Below are 14,172 nucleotides of genomic sequence, written 5' to 3'. Positions count from 1 at the left end.
CACAAACTGCGACACCAGTAGACTATACAGACACTGAAATTTCTTATTTCGTACACTCAAACAGTCAACTGAGGGTATCATATTGATCATAGATAATAACAGTCATAGAAAATAGGTAGAACTCGGTGCCACTCCAACCTAACCATCACTATCGTCGTCCGCCTCGTCATCAGAACCACCACCACGACGTCTTCGACCTCGCCCTGCCTCACTACCTTCGCCATCTCCACTCCCGTCTTGATCATCAGCCACCCGAGCCTCAGGTCGCCTGATACCTAGACTCCGAGCCAGCCGTGACTCGAATTCCTCCATCTGCGCTCGTTCTGCAGGCGTGGAATCATTTCCTTCAACAATGCCCTGACGGCCGTAAACTTCCCGCACTAACCCAGCCACCCCCCGAACACCCACCTCGACCTTCCCTCGCGGCCCGACCATGTATTCGATGATTTCTTCTCCACCTTCCATCTCCCGATTACGGATGAGATATCCCTCCTTACATAGACGCTGAAGAAACCGGTCCGTACGATCGACGGGCGTGTACGTATCAGCATTGGTACGTTTGAGGTAGCGCTCGAGTTTCTGCTCCGGCAAGGAGCCGCCATTGAGCAGGATCACGGCAATTATGAAGGAATACAGTCCTGTATAGGTGCCTTCCAGGGGCGCTCTTGTCGGTGGAAGAATCTCAGGCTTTCTGTACGCAAGAGGGAGGGTACTCGTAAGAATCCAGGACTTGTTCGTGGACGAGGGCCTGTCGACTTTTTGGGCGGCTACATCGGGGTCAGAACATCATCATCACCACCTGGCAGGTATTGTGACCAATGCAACATACCTCTTCGTTGTTGAATAGTCACCTTCTCCTTCACCGGCAATTCGGCCAATTGCATCCCAAACGTCTCTCGTAATGTCTTCTGCGCCATCTCGAAGACGATTTTAAATTGGCGGGAGCCCTGTTCCCCCAGAACCTTGGTGCTTATATCTGTCCGGCGAATCGGTTGCCGCGACAGCTCACTCGCCAGCGCTAGCCGCACCAGCTTCTTAACCATTACATCTTCAGAACTTGGGGCGCGAGCGTCGTCCGGGCCGGCATCGTCATCGTTTTCCGAGTCTGACGTGCGTCTGAGGCGGCGACGAGCGTTCTCTGTAGAGACCAGGCCAGCAACCTGAGTTGAAACTTCATCGTCATTGTCAGATTCGAGCTGTTGTTCCTACGTTTGGGCACTGATTTAGTCTGGCAACGGATTGATCGTGAAGTGACATGCGACTCACAGCTCGGCGTTTGCGAACTAGAGGCATGGCGAGGGTGCCGATATAATTTTGATGAACAGCGATGGAGACGTAGTATTTCTCGGCGGATCACTCCGTAGTCAGTAAGTCATATTGCATTGCTATGGGTAATTAGGCAATTTCCTGACACTGTGAATATTACGCAGACGCGTTTGACGCGCTGTCACTTTGATAGTGGGACCAGGCCGTGATTTATCCGCTTCGGGTAATGATACCTTCCCGTTTTCTTGGCTTCCACTATCCGTATCTAGTTCACATATTTGAATCACATGCAAGCGCCCATAATTTAGAAAATTACACACAGTATATATAAAATGAACTAGACAAAGAGAAGGCGAAAAAAAATGGAAGATGAACACCCATTGGTATGCTGCCTCGGTCCTTATACAGCTGCGCTTGACTGCATGTGTCCATTCTCAGTGGATGCATCCCGCAATGATGTATGTATCCATTGACCTCATTGACCTTCGTCTGTGGGAATCGACGATGAAAAATGTAATGCCGTAGCATGAGCACTGCAGTACGAGCAGGCGCATATGCTTGGGATTAGCTTCAGAGTTCCGATGGTCCTCACCAGAATATATAAATATCTAATCGTGACAGATACAAACAATCCCACCAGGTGTATCCAAATGCCAGTCAGAGTAACATACGAACAATGAATTAAAGAGAAACATTCTGTCTCGCACAGATAGAAAAGGAAACAAATGTAAGCGAAGGGAGACGACAGTCCAGGGGAAAGGGAAAAAGGAAGCAGAAGGGATATCATCATGACATGTCGCTTAGTTGTTTTGGTCATTGACGGCCTCCTTGGCCTGGGGTTTCTTCTTTTGAAGCAACGAGCTGATATAGGCCAATGATTCTTGAGATAGGATCAGACTGGTGCTGATGGCAGCCTTGCCTCCTGCAACCATTCCGTCACCGCCGCACTTCTTGTATTCCGATCCGAAAGTCTCGAAGACATGGCTCTTCACGTCGCCAGCCAGACGCAAGGGGAAGAAGGCAGTATCGTAGATCGTTCCTTTTATCTTATCTGTGTCCTCCTTGATGATGGGGAATGACGTGTCGAGCTTGGTCAATCCTTGGTCTCCAAGGTTATCTACCTGAGCAACATAGGGCGCGACGTAACCGTAGGGCTTCGACAGGTAGGGAAGTAACGGTTTGGCTATGCGGGCGTAGCCTTGGTCGGCATACTCCAAGGACTTGGCACCATATTTGTTGCTTTTAAAGACGGTGATCGAGTCTGAAATGACAGGGTACGAGGTTAGGTGCTACGGCACATTGTGATCAGTTACATGTTACACAGACAACTGTCAGGCAATCAAGCAGGCATCTCGGGGGAACTTACATCAATGAAGTGAGAATGAACCTTCTCGCCGTTGACAAATGGCTCGCCCATTGTTCCGTTCTCTGCGTGAGGCATAGATCTATTATTCAGCAAATGATAAATTAGCAAAAAAGAGGATAGTAGATGCGATGGGATACAACATGCCTTTGGGAAGTGAGCTGTGGAATCGTGGATGTGAGAATATATCCACCGAGGGAGGGCACGAAGTAAGAAGCTACTTAGGACGAGGGGTAGATAAAGGTAGGTGCTTGAGAGTGGTCGGGAAGTATGAGAGAGATAAGAGTGTAAGATGATGACTATATACCTTAGATTACAGAAGCGGAATTGAAATGGGAGGAACTTCAGCACATGTCAGTCAATCAGTTTAACTACCGCTCCTCTTTTATAGAGTTAGTATTATTTGCCATCGCTCGATACTAAAATCAGTCATGGCATGGTCGAGAGTGTTGTACGGAGTAGTAGTTTCCCTGTCGATTTCTTTGCCCATTCTATAGTTTGTACCTATTTTAACCTATTACTTTCCTAATGCAGAAAGAGGAGCTTGAACTTTGCATGTGATAGCGGGCCCTGTTTGCTGAAAGCAGGTGCCAAGGAGGGGCTCCTGTTGGTGAAAGTGTATAACCTCATTATCGACGCTCCTACCGTCATCGTCGTATCATCGGAAGAGGTCTGGACCCCCTGGTAGCTTCCCGTCCAGGAGTCCGAACCCGAGAATTTTATCTTAAAATCATTCGTGTTTTTGTGCCCGATAATCTGCATCTAATTTGACAGGGGAGGGCAAGCACTGCTGGAAACGTTCTGGACAAGGGGATCCTCGACGTTCAGTCCTCTCTGCCACCCGCTTGTGCTTTTTCATGGATCGAATCATTGTGCCGAAGCGTTAAGCATGTCTTTCGATCCGTTTGAAGAAAGTGAAACATGAAAAAAAACTCGGTTACTAGGTTTCTGTCTTGGCCTTCTGTATCGTGGCAAAGGCGCTTGGAACTCTTGGAAGAGATTTGGAAAAGGGTCAAAGATGATTTAGATACCTTCCATCCATATGTTGCATATCAATAGACAATAGGTAACTTAGCATCGGCCTTACAATTCATATCATCTATCTTTTCGGTATGTGTAATGACTCCATTGAAAAGACATTTAGGTACCTAAGGTTTGCTGGTTGCAGCATGTGATAGTGGATCAATCGCTTAGAGGTTGGGAGATGAGGCCCGGTAGGCCCAGTAGGCCCAGTAGTGCTATCAAGATTCCAATAGAGAGCTATTGCATATAATCGAGCATGGGATAGGTGCTTAGCCAAAGAATTAAGACAGCATCATATAATCATATCCCTTCTTCAAACCCATAGTAATGCATCATTCACTACTGTTCTTCATGAATCTAGGATATATGAGGAGCTTATCAGTTCCTAACAGTAAGATACCGGTTCTCGTCCGGAGCAAATATAATACCCTCTTCTTCGGAAGGAGTCTCTGCAAAGACAAGAACTGTCATTCGTCGCGCCTGATTCATTATGGTTTGATTGATTCTTCCCGTCTGCAAGGTTCTTTTAGCTCGGTTCATGGGTCGGCCTGAGCGTCAATCAGCATTGTCTTTCTGCTACGTCAACCTAGTCATCGAGATGGTTGAGAAGACAGAGATGCTGTTGTCGACTGCCCTCGTGTTTCGTACTTTTGTTGCGCCTCCTCGGTCAGAGACAATGCGTAGAAATACGTCCTGGCGCTGTTCCTGAACTCTTTAGTCCCCACTCCGTTAACAGTCCAGTAGTCGCAGATGTTAGGGCTGCGACTTTCAGAAGACTGTTGCATGGCCTATCTTACCGTGGAGTAGTATTGCGACCAAAGCCAATGTTTCAATGTTATTCCAGTCAAAGGCAAACATCACGAACCTTGTTGAGCCATGGTGTGTTTACTCGACCAATCGACATATATATTCAGCCATCCATATACAACCGATGCATTCGACCAGAAGTATAAGTTGGCAGCCTAAAAAGATTCATCTATCAGGTAAATTGAACCTATGGCACTGAACGATGTTCTTGCGTCACCGGTATGTTAATATTGTCATTGAGTATTGCCTTAAATATGGTAGCATGGCATGTGTGTAGGTAAAGGCGTAATTTCCAAACATACCCAACCGACATGCGTATGTGGGATTAAAATCGCCTCAGGTGGACCCCCTTCGCAATACTAGACAACCTCGGATGATCGTCGCAAAGAAAGAGAAAAATGTACCCGACATGGGTCAGAATGTACCATTGCAGCTTGGTTTGCATGGACTCGGAAACACTTCGACATGGGTTCGCAATTGCCAAATACAGCCATATGACTGGACCCTGGATGAGGCAATGCGCCGATCGTCGCATGCTTCGTCGAGTTTGACGCACAACTCTGTGCCACAGATCATGTCTTTCGAACGGTATGCACCTACTGTTACTAAGCGGCAAGGATAGCTGTATCCTCGGATCTTGAGGCTTGTCTCTACTGTGTTTCCAAGGCGTGGCAACTAATACTGAAATCAATTTGCTGAGGTGTTGAAATCACAAGGATGGTCGAGGGCTTGATTGAACATAGGTCAACGAAACTTCGATCAATATCTAGGCTGATAGATCGTCAGGGTCTGGCGCGGGAGTTCGGAATGTGCAAAGCCGGAAGGACCACTGCTGACACATGAGGCCGAGTCGAGTGTCTAATTGTCTTGATTCGCAGCGGTAAGCAATTAGGATATTGTTAATGAACCTGTGTTATGAATCGAGCACTCAAGAATCGAGACATCGAGACAACAGAAGAGAATTGAATTTGTTCATATTTTCATTTCAGGATGGGCGCCAGTTCTGGATGGCCGCCCTCATAAAAGAAACATGGCCAAGTCTTGGACCTGTGCATCGATACATTCCAAGTTCCGCATCCAGCTATGGTATACTTATTCCATTTAATGCCATGCTCATGAACTGAATGTACTCGATGCCCTTTTTTTCTTCCCTCCGTTTGCCTCATCTAGAACCTTGCGCGCTCAAACGACAAAACGCCCCAAATACCCCGTTTAGAAACCTGTGAAGAGATGACAATTAGCACAAAACCCTCTCACAGCAAGGTAAAAATAGGCAAAGATTGCACGTACGCAGAGGAGTAAAGAACCATCTGTTCTTGCCGCTGGTGTATCTGTCCTCGAGGGCTTTCTTGACGGTTTTCTTGGCGTCCTCGCGTGTGGAGACTTCCTTGAAGGTCTCCTGGCTGATGGCACCCTTGAGGCCCTCAAGCTCAAGAGTGTAACGGGTGGGCATCAAGTGGTTGTAGTTGACAATCTTGATGAAAGGCTTGATGCGGCTGCGCTTCTCGACCATCTTCTTGCCCATGCGGCGGGTGACCTTGAGGGGGTAGCGCTCGATACCGGCGACGATGGCGTAGGGGAAGGGGTGCGCCTTGGAGCCAGTGTCGTTAGGCTGGACAATGACGACCTGTGATTTCGCGAAAAGGTCCCTTGTCAGCACATCCTTCTCAATATCCAAATGATCCCGCCCCAAACCGATCTCTCTCTTCCCCAATTCGTCCAGAACGTCTCTCTCATTCTTCCTCTCAACGTCGACCATCGAAAAGTGTCGAACCAGACCCTCCACCCTCATCCAAATTTTCGCTAGAACACGTAGGAAAAGAAAAGGCTTTGTCGTACCTTCTTACCGGCGTAACGGCCACGGGTGATGATGGCCACACGGCCCACTTTCATGACTATTTCACCATCCTGTCAGTATGAACTGATATTCAAATAATTGAGAACTCGAGATGAGACGGCATTCAACTGACACTTCATGGTGAGCGGAGCGCAAGGTCGATGGGGTTGTTGTCGATTGTGCTTCGGTCGTGTTATCGAAAGTCTCCCGCGTTCGACGTTCTTTTTTTCGCTTGAGAGTAGTGCACGGCAGGGCTCAGGGCAAGATGGAACAATTGTGTGCACCGATTCCATTGGCCAGCTTACCGACTAGCCGCAGCTAGACTGTTTTGGGAATATTTCTCCAAGAGGACTAATTCCCGCTCCTCCCGGACAAACCTCTCACCGCCGGCAGATGCGCCGTCGTCATGCTTTGTTTACTAGACAACGGCAAAGGCGCCGGTTGCTATGAAGTCGGGCAACTGAGCTTTGATGTGTACAGCGCAGATTGGGCCGGGACTGTGATCGATGCCCCATGAGCTACCGTTGTTTCTCAGCACCAGCGCCAACTCCACTTCCATGTTTTCTTTATTCTGCTACTTTAAAAGTGATTGATTGTCTCCTCCACGCAAGGTATCTAGATTTTAGAGTTGCTCCTCTGTGTGCCTTCAACCCCATTGCACGTTGCATTGTCCCTTTGTCTTCATTGTTTACCCTGCTGTTTCCGTACTTTCTTGCAGCAAGCGCAGTTATTGATTTTGATCTTGCTTCCTTACCCTCTTGCTTATTGTTTTTACGATCTGATATGCCCTTACGACCTTACATTTGACGATCACCCCTTCGCGCATTCCGAGCAATTCTCATTCTAATACACATCTTATTTTTTGCAATCCTCTACGAAGATACCCACTTATCACACTCATCCCACTTATCACAAGCCATTTCTCAACGCTGCGATATGCCGTCGCCTCATACTCGCGATGCTTCCCGTGACCGGGAGCTCGTTCTCAGACATCAATCGGTGCCCATGTGAGTCAATGTTTTCGAAAGTGCAAGGCGAGTTGCTTGAATTCGACAGCTAATCTTGATAATGAAGGTGGGATAGCTCGGATCCCGAACGAGCACCTCCGCCGCTGCCATTGAACCCAAGTTCTACCAGCCCAGCGACAAAAGGCAATGTCTCACCAAATATCCAAGCTGTGGCCGCGAATTTTGCGGAGAAGATGAGAGAGAACGTACCCAGCCCGTACACAACGAACCCAATGCCACCAAAGTCTTCGCCAGAAAAGTCGCTCATCAAAGGGCAATTTCACAAGCGGATGCAATCTTTGCAGAACGCAGACACCCGGTCTGAGTTTCTGAACTACCTAGAGAGTAGGTCACCGGAGAGGTCTTTACGAGCATCAATTATGGACTCCTCCACTCGGCCAGAAGAAAAGAGCCCAACGAAGTCAACCAGTTCCTTAAACAGAGACTCAGACAAGGATGCTCCGAACCTGCTAATCTCAAATCGGTACCTCTCCAAACCTATTCTCGGAGAGAGCACGCCCCCTTCTGCCACGATGTTGGCGCTTCAGAATATGCAGCTGCCTGATGAGGGCGGACCTCAGCCTAAGCATAGCGAACCCGACCCTTTTACAACACCGAAACGTCCAAGCGTCCACAGTCTCGAAACCCTTTCTAGCCAAATCATCAGTCTCACGGAAATTGCCAGCAATCTCCAACGTGAAATGGCTCAGTTGAGTCGACGAAGCAAAGACAATGCCACCGATTTGATCAGTCTTAAAGCCGCCACCAACGCTCGAGACGAAGATATTAGGAAAAGTCTCCGCGACCTGTCCTCAAGTTTGGCCGCAAAACTCCTAGACCCTGATACTGCCACAAGGTGGGATTTCAGTTCTCTCCTAGGTTCTGACCAGAATATTAACAACAGCGAATCGGATAGTTCGCCTCGTTCTTCGAGGAAGAGTTTTTCTGCGCAACGGATGCCCAGTCCGAACCCCTTCGCTGCAGCAATGGAACGTGAACTATGCGTGTCCCCTACTCCCATATCTGATGGATCAGCCAGCATAGCATTGCTGGAGAAAGTCCTTCGAGAAATGGCCACCAAGGAAGGCCAAGAGAAGCTCCTAGACCTCGTTGATGAGATCAAGTCACGGCCCTTGGAAGACTCTTCCGACAGGCAATCGGATAGCACTATCGTAAAGATGCTGGAAGAAATCCTCAATTTGGTGAAAGAGGGCTCAGAAAGCAAAGCCTTGGTTCGCTCACGGGCCGTTCCGCCGCAAAGGAGTGCCAGTTTCCATGCTACTGATTCTAAGACTGCGGATGCCGAAAAAGTACACGGATCGGACATGGAAATCATCCAGAACGAGAGTGGACCTCTTGCCGAACGCCCGAACCAACAGCTAGACAATTCCATCGCGAAGGAAATGCTGGCAATAATGCAGCGCGTAAAGACCAGTGTCATTGAAGGAGGTGGGATGACCAATGAAGTTAAAGCGCTGGTCCGAGAATTGCGAGGACAAGTTTTGGGAATGGGACGAGACCTTGCCCGAAGACTTGAGGAAATAGAGCATATTCGCTCTGCGGGGGACGACGAACCCAAGGCGCCCAGCAAAGACGAGATCGCTGCCATCGTCGAGCAAAGCCTTCAAGAGCTGAAGAACCAACTATCACACATAATGAATGAGCATAGACAACATGCCTCAGCGTTGTCGGAGTTTCGATCAGCAATGGATGGCGCCGAGATCTATTCTATTGTGAAGAGAGTCATTGAAGAGCACTCCATGTCCCAGCCTCAGGAACCTGGTCTTCAGAGAGATGAGATACTGGAAACGGTCAGGGAAGCCTGGGAGACGTACAAGCCCGAAATTGAACTTCAAAATTTTGGTCTTGAACGCGACGAGATTCTAGAGTGCTTGAGCGAAGGGCTCAAGGCATACCAGCCGCAACGTGAACAAGCCGTGACTTATGATCAAGTTTTGGCCGTTGTTCAGGCAGGAGTTCAGAGTTTCGAGCAGCCTCCAATAGTTACCAAAGACGAAATCGCCCAGACCATCCGCGAATGTCTGAAAGAACACACTCAGCAGACTGCCGATCGGCACCTTCGTCACGATGACCTGGCTGCTGTACGGGACGAGATACTTCAGGCAGTTACCGAATCATTTGCCTCCCAGAGCGCTCTGACCAGAGAAAGTTTAGAGTTGGGTCTTGGTCGCGATGAGATATTGACTGCCCTGTCGGAAGGCTTGGAGACCTATTTCAACGCAGCCAAAGAAACAGAGCCGGTCCACATCACGAAAGACGATGTCATCAACGCGATAAATGATGCGTTTGCTGCCCAGAACTCAGCCATTAGCACGAAAATTGAGTTAGATATCTCGCGGGAAGAAATTTTGGCCGCAATTGCAGAGGGCCTGGAGAGTCAAAACTCGATGATTAGGGAGATTGAGCTCAATAAGGAGGATTTGATGGAGGCAATATCGGCCGGCCTTCAAGAAGCCCTGAGCTCGGTGAATCTCAACGCCGGGGAGCAGGCTTTGGAACGCTTTCAGGAACTCGTCCAGGAAATCAAAGACAATGTCCAACAGCAGGCTCTTGCCGGCGAGAAAAGCAGTGAGCAGGTGCTCGAAGCAATCAAGGACGGCCTAGCTGCTGTGAAGCAAGCGGTCGAAGGATACGCTGCAACTGCCGTGGAAGCTTCCGGCAAACATGAAATCATGGACACGGTCAAGGAAGGTTTCCGATTGCTCCACGCCGACATGGAAAAGACCATCGCGGATGCTGCCCTATCTAACAGCCGAGGGGTTAATCCGGACACTCCTGAACTTCTTGATGCTATGGAGAAGGAATTTGAGCACCTTCGGCAAACCTTGAGCTCTCTCCTCATTCGCACCAATGTCTCCAGCGACAAAGACGAGATTCTCGACGCCATTCGCGATGCATCGGAAAGCCAGAAGGTCCCAAGCGTAGATGACATCGCCAAAGTCATCAAGGAAGAGTTCGATAGTATTCGTGAGACTATGACAACAAGCCTTGTTCCCATACAGCCCAAGTCCGGCAATGACGAGATTGTCGCGGCTCTCCGGGAAAGCCTCGAAGCGTTCCGTGAATCAAACAACCAAACTAAAGATAGCGGGGACAGTGTCTCATTCTCAACTGGTGAAGTCATTGAGGTCCTCAATGATGGCGTGGCTACAATTCGGGGTGATCTATCTAAACTTCTCGACCGGCCTGAGCAGATTGATTATTCCGAACTTCTCGATACTCTGAAAGAAGGACTTAGCAGCCTGAAGGCGGATGTAGAATCATTACGTCAGTCACAGGATGAGTCAAGGGAGCCTGAACCTACCCGAGGCGGAGAATTGATGCTTGCAAATGAGCCGAATATCAGCAGCGACATCGAAGCCCTCAAAACCCTCATCACCGAGCTACAGATCAAGGTCGATGCCATAGAGTCTGCTCCGCGTGCACCGGAACCGTCAGAAGATGTTCTAAAAAAAGAGCATCTGGACGAGGTAGTTGCCGGCCTACACGAACTCCAAAGCTCCGTGGCCGGTATTGTAGCTCGGGAAAATCCGGTGGATGACTTGACAGCGAAGAAGGAGGATACAGACGCCATTGAAACACTACTGCGAAACACAAAATCCCAGCTTGATGAGCTGAAATTTCCAGCCCTAGACGAAATCGCGAAGGCGGAGCAGCTGGATAGTCTCGAAGTCATCGTCCACGAGGCAAAGGAAGCGATCACTGGACTTTCTGCTCGCCTAGAAGCCGAAGGACCAACCAAGTCAGAGATTGGTACCCTGGAGACTCTTCTGAAGGATATGTGGATCGCCTTTGATGAGCTCAAAAGCAAAGATTCGGAAGGTGAACCTGATACTGAAAAGCTCGTCAAATCGGATTTGCAAACAGTGGAAGCCATGATATTCGAGGTGAAGACTCAGGTGGAAGAACTGAAGCTTCCTGATGTTGAGACACTACCAACAAAGACAGACATCAAGGATTTGTCAATGCTTGTGACGGACTTCAGAGAAAAAGTAGAAGCCGAGAACGAGTTAACAGCGCAAGGGTTCGAAGCCAGAAAGGTCGAACACGCCGGGCTTGCGGAGAAAATTGACGAGGCGAGGGCCGTGGTCGAAGGACTCGGCGACGAGCTAAAGAGCAAGCTAGACGGCAGTTCCGAAGGACTTTCCGAGCTCAAGAAACTCTTGGAAGGCTTGGCTGCTTCTGCTGAAAGCTTTACGACCGTAGAAAGCATCCACGAACTCACAGAACTCATCAACCGGGAATTTGAGCGTGTTCGTGGTGAACAAGACGCGGGCAAGCTTGAAATGGAGGAACGTGACGCCGCTGCCCTTGTCAAACATGATGAGGTTCGAGCAGCCATCATTGTGGAGCTGGGTGCAAAATTTGATGAGAAACTCGGCGAAGTCATGGCCAAGTATGATGAAGTCCACAATTCAATCGGCTCGAAGTTCACTGAAGCTGAGGAACGAGACAACGCGCACCTGGAAGCTATCACAACCACCAAGGCCCTTGCCGAAGACATAAAGCTCGTCATTGGCGCCATGGGCGATAGCGTTAATGAAACGTGTGAACGCATCAGCTTGGACACAAAGGCTTTCTTCGAAAAGGTCGGCGAGTCCTACACCAAGATAGAGGAGATGCACAACGAGGTGAAGACACACCACGAGCAAGCTCGGTCCGACTTTGAACGAGCAGTCGCGGCCACTGATCGCGTGGAGAGCCGGCTGCATGAGTTCCATCCGCAGGTCTTGGAGTCGATACAGGAAATTCTCTCCATCGTCGGAAAGCACTATGATCATTCTCAAAAGGCGACGGAGGATATCAAGATGGACCTTTCCATTCTTCCTTCGACAATTCCATCAATGCTTCCAGCTCTTCCACCACCTGAGCCGGAGAAGTACGATGACACTCGGGTCCGCGAGAAACTAGACAGCCTCTTGGAACATGCAAAGAACAACAAGGTGCAAGAGGCACTCGACATTCTTGTTGAACGTGTGACCAACAATCAAGTGCATGAGAAGCTTGATCAGTTGCTCAGTCAGACTACGAGTACCAATGCTCAAGTTTACGACAAGCTGAATGAGCTGCTCGACCATGCCACGAACACGAACGGGCCAATTCACGAAAAGCTAGATACACTTCTTGACCACGCGAAAAATACTGACCAGTCTGTTACGCACATGATGAAATTAGATGAGATGCATAAGGACATCATGGAGACCTCACGCAAGATGAACGAGATGTTTGCAGCTCAATCCGCCCTCGTGGCGGAGAATACAGAGCGCAGACGCCGGGAGGCCGAGGAAGCTGCAATTGCGCTGGAGAGAAGAAATGCGCAAAAAGAGCAGGTCGAAGCCGAAATCGTCACTCTCAATGAAGAGAAGGACTCTCTTCTGAGTATAATTAACAGACTGAAATCCGAAAAGGAAGAACTCATCAAACAAAACACCAAGCTTAGCAAGGAGCTATCTAGCTTGGAGATGGCCCTTGAGCTCCGTCACGAGGAGATGCAGGTCATGGAGGATCGTGCTGATACTCTCGAGAAACGAATTCTGGAGGGTGTTCTTGATCATGCTCGCACGGTTCTCCTCAGCCGCCCAAGGGGTCTACAAAGCTTGAATATGAAGAAGGCTCGTGGCTCTCGCTCCCGAGGACCTAGTGCCAACAGTACCACTAGCACTGCCAAAGATTCCCGGAGCATCATTGGTAGCAGTGTTGGCATTGCATTGAAAAAGCGAACCTCGGCTTCACCTCAGTTGGGGTCAAACACTCCATCCAATACAAACAAGGAGCGAAGGATACTCAGCTTGAGCAATGTCACTGGCAATCGCGGCGTGCCTGATCGATATGCGAGCTCGGGCAGTGGCTTTACAAATCTGAAGCGGAGTCATTCCGTGAAGTCCAACTACTCCATGCGAAAAGCCTCATGGGGCGGTCGAAGCTCGGTAGCTAACAAGGAGAACGAGAGTTTCCCAGAGGAAGACGAGAATCAGAGCGGAGACGAAAGTGATGCTGGTACTGAACGTAGGACCAGCTACACTGGAACATACACGGACAGCATGACATACGGAACCGAGAGCGTCGTCTCCGCCGATCGTAGAGTGAGCGCGGCCAGTTCCACGAACATGCCCACTGCAGCCCCACACTCCATTCCAGAAGACTCTGAAGATGATGAACAACAAGAGGAGGAGCACGGAACGGCGGACGAGGATGAGGACGATGCTCAGACGACCAAGGGAAATGAGTCGGCGGATGATCAGCAGGAAGGAGAAACTGGCGCAGACGGTGATGATCTTGTGTCAACAAAAATGGTACTCTATGGACAGCACAGTGACAGTGGACTCGGTGCGGAGATTGCAAGCGCAGCGGGCTAACTGGCTCCTCAATTGACCAGTGCCGTGACACTGGCTGCCTCTTCCTGGTAAAAGACTTTAATTCACCAGCGTGTCTTACGTGGGGGAAAGTGCGTTTATGCTGTTAGATAACCTGACACTTGGACCATGCAACTTGGAGTTGCCTATGATGTAGCCGTTCCTTTGTCTTTTCTTTTGTCTTTTCTTTTGTCCTTTCTTTTGTCCTTTCTTTTGTCCTTTCTTTTGTTAGACTTTCCTGATGACTATTCAATATCTGCCCGGCCCTGCACGAGAAGAGGGATGACAGATGCATGTTTACCCTTAGTAAATAGTTATGATGACTGAATCAATGAACTGAAAATACCTACTATAAGCTATGTCCATTTCCTTTTACAACCCGCAAAGTTAGCAATACTGTAGAAACATTCAACAGGAGTCTATCGAGTTTTTGGTGCCTCAGGTAAGGTCTCCTGACCAGCATGGTCACCTGATGTACCAGTTGAGGCTCCCTTT

The 14,172-nt window shown here is 49.1% G+C and overlaps 4 protein-coding genes across 4 annotated transcripts; 1 reads left to right on the top strand and 3 right to left on the bottom strand.

Moving 5' to 3' along the window:
- Positions 1-60: 60 nt before the first annotated feature.
- On the bottom strand, positions 61-1,444 carry AFUA_1G06360 (MAGE domain-containing protein). Its single transcript, XM_745292.2, has 3 exons — positions 1,267-1,444; positions 830-1,205; positions 61-767 (listed from the first exon to the last, which is right to left on the bottom strand). Exons 1-3 carry the CDS (start codon positions 1,291-1,293, stop codon positions 139-141), a joined length of 1,032 nt encoding a protein of 343 aa, XP_750385.1. The 5' UTR covers positions 1,294-1,444; the 3' UTR covers positions 61-138.
- Positions 1,445-1,549: 105 nt separating this feature from the next.
- AFUA_1G06350 (putative pathogenesis associated protein Cap20) lies at positions 1,550-3,072 on the bottom strand. The gene is made up of 3 exons (XM_745291.2): positions 2,777-3,072; positions 2,633-2,711; positions 1,550-2,555 (listed from the first exon to the last, which is right to left on the bottom strand). Exons 2-3 carry the CDS (start codon positions 2,705-2,707, stop codon positions 2,067-2,069), a joined length of 564 nt encoding a protein of 187 aa, XP_750384.1. The 5' UTR covers positions 2,708-2,711; positions 2,777-3,072; the 3' UTR covers positions 1,550-2,066.
- A 2,004-nt stretch (positions 3,073-5,076) lies between these two features.
- AFUA_1G06340 (60S ribosomal eL27 domain-containing protein) lies at positions 5,077-6,589 on the bottom strand (the record flags this gene model as incomplete). Its single annotated transcript, XM_745290.3, has 4 exons — positions 5,077-5,679; positions 5,750-6,086; positions 6,299-6,354; positions 6,430-6,589. 4 exons carry the CDS (start codon positions 6,587-6,589, stop codon positions 5,672-5,674), a joined length of 561 nt encoding a protein of 186 aa, XP_750383.2. The 3' UTR covers positions 5,077-5,671.
- A 183-nt stretch (positions 6,590-6,772) lies between these two features.
- Positions 6,773-14,095, top strand: AFUA_1G06330 (uncharacterized protein). The gene is made up of 3 exons (XM_077803848.1): positions 6,773-7,303; positions 7,371-8,159; positions 8,220-14,095. The coding sequence occupies exons 1-3, from the start codon at positions 7,233-7,235 to the stop codon at positions 13,678-13,680; spliced, it is 6,321 nt and encodes a 2,106-aa protein (XP_077660019.1). The 5' UTR covers positions 6,773-7,232; the 3' UTR covers positions 13,681-14,095.
- The last annotated feature ends 77 nt before the right edge of the window (positions 14,096-14,172 follow it).

This window comes from Aspergillus fumigatus, chromosome 1 (assembly GCF_000002655.1).
Source record: "Aspergillus fumigatus Af293 chromosome 1, whole genome shotgun sequence".
NCBI lineage: Eukaryota > Fungi > Ascomycota > Eurotiomycetes > Eurotiales > Aspergillaceae > Aspergillus > Aspergillus fumigatus.
This window is presented reverse-complemented; position numbering and strand designations above follow the sequence as displayed.